Source organism: Pelodiscus sinensis, chromosome 30 (genome assembly GCF_052426305.1).
Source record: "Pelodiscus sinensis isolate ZL-2025 chromosome 30, ASM5242630v1, whole genome shotgun sequence".
Taxonomy (NCBI): domain Eukaryota; kingdom Metazoa; phylum Chordata; order Testudines; family Trionychidae; genus Pelodiscus; species Pelodiscus sinensis.
Window position 1 is genome coordinate 14,932,206 of NC_143081.1, and position 4,788 is coordinate 14,936,993.

General features: G+C 45.2%; 1 protein-coding gene across 1 annotated transcript; it reads left to right on the plus strand.

Moving 5' to 3' along the window:
• Positions 1-302: 302 nt before the first annotated feature.
• Positions 303-1,250, plus strand: LOC102450658 (olfactory receptor 4D2-like). The gene has a single exon (XM_006132672.3). The coding sequence runs from the start codon at positions 303-305 to the stop codon at positions 1,248-1,250; it is 948 nt and encodes a 315-aa protein (XP_006132734.2).
• Positions 1,251-4,788: the final 3,538 nt, after the last annotated feature.

Genomic DNA, 4,788 nt, shown 5'->3' on the forward strand with positions numbered 1-4,788 from the left:
CAGTGGCATGCAGAGCAGTGACTCTTTTGAGGAATAAACTCATCCCCTTTCCTTCCAGAACCCAACGATGGAACTTTGAGTAAAACCTAGTCATCCCACTCGTGGCAATCAGGGATTTCCTGAAGTGGGACTCCATGTTAATTGAGATTAAAAAAGAAAAGTGCCACACAAAGTGTGTTTCCTAATTTGGATTGAAAATAGATTTCCCATCCAAGTATGAAAGGCCAAGGTAGGCCTAGAAAAAAGAGTCTGAATTTTGATTCTGTTCATTCAATTTTTCAGGTATATTTTAAGGACATGAAATGGACCAGCAGAACCTCACCACCACGGTGACTGAATTTATTTTCCTGGGCCTCACCCAGAATCATCAGCTGAAGTATTTTCTCTTCTTCTTTTTCTTCATCATCTACATGACCACCTGGCTGGGGAACTTCACCATCATCATCACCGTAATCGCCGACCACCGGCTCCACACCCCCATGTACTTCCTATTGGCCAACTTGGCTTTCATGGATGTCAGTGACTCATCAGTCAATGCTCCCAACTTGCTGTCGGGTCTCCTCTCTCTGCGTAAAACTGTCTCCTTTAACGAGTGCATCCTCCAGATGTTCTTCTTCCACTTTATCGGGGGAGCAATGGCATTCTTCCTTGTGGGGATGGCCATCGATCGGTACGTGGCCATCTATAAGCCATTGAGATACTTGATTATCATGAACCGGGACGTGTGCGTGGGGCTAGTGGCGCTGGCATGGGTGGGTGGATTGGCTCACTCAGCTGTTCAGATGGGACTGCTCCTCCAGTTTCCGTTCTGTGGGCCAAATGTCCTGGACAATTTCTACTGTGATGTCCCCCAGGTGATCAAACTGGCCTGCGCGGACACCCACGTGGTTGAACTGCAGTTGGTTTTCAATGGCGGAGCACTCCTCATAATACTGTTCATCAGTCTGTTAATTTCCTACACCATCATCTTAATCAAGATCAGGACACACGTCACGGAAGGGAAGCACAAGGCTCTGTCCACCTGTGGAACCCAGATTATCGTGGTGTGTATCCTATTTGTACCCAGCATCTTCATCTACGCTCGGCCCTTCAAAAAGTACACCCTGGACAAAGTGGCATCCGTCTTCTTCACGGTCATCCCCCAAATGCTGAACCCGATGATCTACACACTGAGAAATGCCGAGATGAAGAAGGCCATCAGGCGGCAGATGAGGAGAATCCAGTGCTCACGGCAGAAACGAAAGGCATAATTTATTTAGACATACCATTTGTATTACAAATCGGACCTGAACATATCAGGGGCAATGAATTTACCATATGAAATGTGTATGCTCATGAATGAATGACAGCGACTGTGCCCCAAACTCCGCTGAAGTCTATGGCGCCAACTAGTTTGGCTCCACTGGAGTTACAGGAATTTAATTTAAGTTAATTTAATTTAAGTTCTGGAAGATGGAGAAAGCCGCCAAAGGGGAGACTGTTCTAAGATTTTATTTTGACAAAAAAGGAGGAACTGGTTGAGAATTTAAGATAAGAAGGCAGCTTAAGTAAAAGTAATCATAAAATGGTAACGTTCATGATTCTACGGAATGGCTCGGGAGAAGACAGCCCAAGAAAGATAAGGGATTTGAAAAAGGCAAATTTTAGTGAATTCAGGGAGTTGACAGGTAAGCTTGTATGAGATGCAAAACCTAAGGGGGAAAAACAGTATAAGACAGTTCATTATGAGATATTATGAAGGGAAGAAGACCATTGCGTAGGAAAGATAGGCAGTATGGCTTACCCAGCAGATCTTCAATGATCGGAAACTCAAAAAAGAGTCCCACAAAAACTGGAAACTTAAGTCAAATTGCAAAGGGTGAATAAAAGCAAATAACACAAGTTTGTAGAAACAACGCTAGAAAGACCAATGCACAACCTGATATTAAACTAGCTACCCCTGCTCTACACTAGGGGACAAGGTAGAATTAAGATATGAAACTTCAGCTACATTAATTGAAGTGTCTTAATTTGAATTTTGCCGCCATCTACCCTGTGGGAAGTTGAAGGGAGCACGCTTTCCCTTTGACTTCCCTTACTCCTTGAAGAAGCAGGACTATTGACATAGACTGGAGCACCCCTCTCAGTTTGAATTAATGTGTCTTCACTAGACTTGCTAATTTGAACCCTAGAAGATTGACTGCAGTGGCTTCAATCTTCTCTGTAGCGTAGACATGGCCGTAGAGACATAAAGGGTAACAAGAAGATGCTCCTAACTACATTAGAAGCCAGAAGATGACCAAGGACAGGGTAGGTCCATTATTCAATAACAGAAAATGTAGAAATGACATTTTTGTTTGGTTTTTAGCAAAAATATTAGCAGTGATTGGACATCTAACATAATGAAATCCAGTGGAAATGTGGTAGGATCGGAGGCTAGATTTGGCCAAGAATAAGTCAAAATTACTTTGACATGTGAAATGTCTTCAAGTCAGTAAGACATGATATAACCTATCCTAAGAGCTGATTGAGGAGATATCTGAGCCCTTAGTGATAATCTTTGAAAACTCATGGAAGACAGGAGAGATTCCAGAAACTGGAAATTAGTGAATATAGTGCCACTTTACAAAAGGAGGAATAAGAACAATCTGGGAACTACAGGCCAATTAGCTAAACTTCAGTACCTTGAAAGACACTGGAGCAAATAATTAAGCAATCAATTTGCAAGGATGTATAATTTAATATGGTGATCAGTAACAGTCAGCATGGATATGTCAACAATAAATCATGCCAAACTACCGTGAGAGTTTGTTTGTTTGTTTACTTCATAGGGTAACAAGCCTTGTGGATGGGGGGAGGTGGTAGATGTAGTATATCTTGTTTTAGTTTCTTTATAAGAAGATCATGTAATATAGTATCAAAAACCTAAGGAAATACAACCACAACTCTGCTGCTATAAGGTGGTTGGAACATCCTTTCCAGAGAATAGTTATCACAGGCTCACAATCCAGCTGGAAGGGCAGAACAAGTGGGGTCTGGCAGGGACCCGTCCTGTGTGTGGTTCTTTTCAATATCTCATCATTTCTTTAGCCAATGGAATAGAGAACACATTTATAAAGTTTACAGATGACACCAAGCTGGGAGGGGTCTCCAGTGCTTTGAATGATACAATTAACATTCAACATGATGTGGACAAAGTGGAGAAATAAGATGAAATTCAATAAGGAGAAATGCAAAGTGCTCCACTTAGGAAGGAACAATCAGTAGCACACATACAGAATGGGAAGTGACTGTCTAGGAAGGAGTCCTGCAGAACAGGGTGTAGGCATCATAGTGGACCACAAGCTGAATATGACTCAACACTGTAACTTTGTTGCAAAAAAACAAACAAACCCTATGTCATTCTGGGAGGCATTAACAGCAGTGTTGCGAGCAAGACATGAAATGTCATTCTGCTCTACTCTGCATGGATTAGGCCTCTGCCGGAGTATTGTGTCCAGTTCTGGGCACCACTTTTCAGGATAGATGTGAAGAAATTGGAGAACATCCATGGAGGAGCAATAAAAATGATTAAAGGGCTTGAAATATGACCTGTGAGGGAAGATTGAAAAAGAGAGGATTTGTTTAATCTCCAGAAGAGAAGATCAAAGGAGAGACATGGTGACAGCTTTCAAGTACATAAAAAGGACAGAGAGAAACAATGTTCTTGTTCATTTCCGAGGCTAGGACAAAGAAGCAATGAGCTTAAATAGCAGCAAGGGAGGTTTAGGTTGGACATTAGAAAACACTTCCTGTCTGTCCGGGTGGTGAAACACTGGAATAAGTTGCCTACTGGGGTTGTGGAATCTCCATCTCTGGAGATATTGAAGAGCAGGTTAGACAAAGACCGTATCAGTGCTGGTCTAGAAGATAATAGTCCTGCCATAAGTGTAGGGGACAGGACTACAGGACCCACTTGAGGTCCCGTCTAGCTCTATGATTCTATGACTCCCTGTCACCGAGGTATGGCAAGTCCATGGGTCCTGCACCCCCCATCTGGTCCAGCATCCACATGGGTCCTGCACCCCCCCATCTTCCAGCAGGGAGCACAGAAGGGTTATTAGTCCACAGGAACACACCGTGGCACAGACTTGTCAGCACAGAGAGCAAGAGCCGGCAGGACCGTTCCATCTTGGGGAGAGGGACAGGACCTCTCCCTGCCTTCCCAGCCAGCCCGGACTCACCAACTCTCTGTTCCACATCCCAGCCCCGCCGCCAGGATCCTCCTCCAGCCTTTGTCCTGCTTCCCAATCAAAAAGAGTGTCCCCTGGTTGCATCCCTTCCTGGGGTCCGGTTGTGAAGGCTGTTGTGTGTGTGTGTGTGTGTGTGAATTCACATCCCATCTAGGTATTGCTGCAGTGTCCTGGGACATGGAGGCAGGTGGGGTTACTACAGGGTGGTAGAACTCATAGCAACATAACAAGGTGAATAAACCCTCCAGGCCCCCACAATCCGATACCAGGAGGGCACAGACGGAAGGGGAGGGCATACGACAGCCTCATGTGTCTCCTCTGGCCTGCCGTACACCCCTGCCCTGCACCCAGCCTGGGCCCGCTAGGGGTTATCGGTGGGCAGTGGTGGGGAGGGACTTGGCTCTTCTCTTGTGGTGCCTCCTCTCCAGCATGTTTCCCACGTGCTTGGCCACTGGCCTGGCAAATGGACAACAACCTTGAGGGGTCAGAAGCCGTTAGTCCAGAGCCTTCTACTTTCTACCCAGGCCCGGGTACCAAGAGCATTATGGGGGGGCAAAGCCTGCAGGAGAAGGGGTCC

Bases quoted from the DNA above. Each gene is read 5' to 3' on its own strand.
- LOC102450658 (XM_006132672.3), top strand. From the start codon at position 303: ATGGACCAGCAGAACCTCACCACCACGGTGACTGAATTTATTTTCCTG.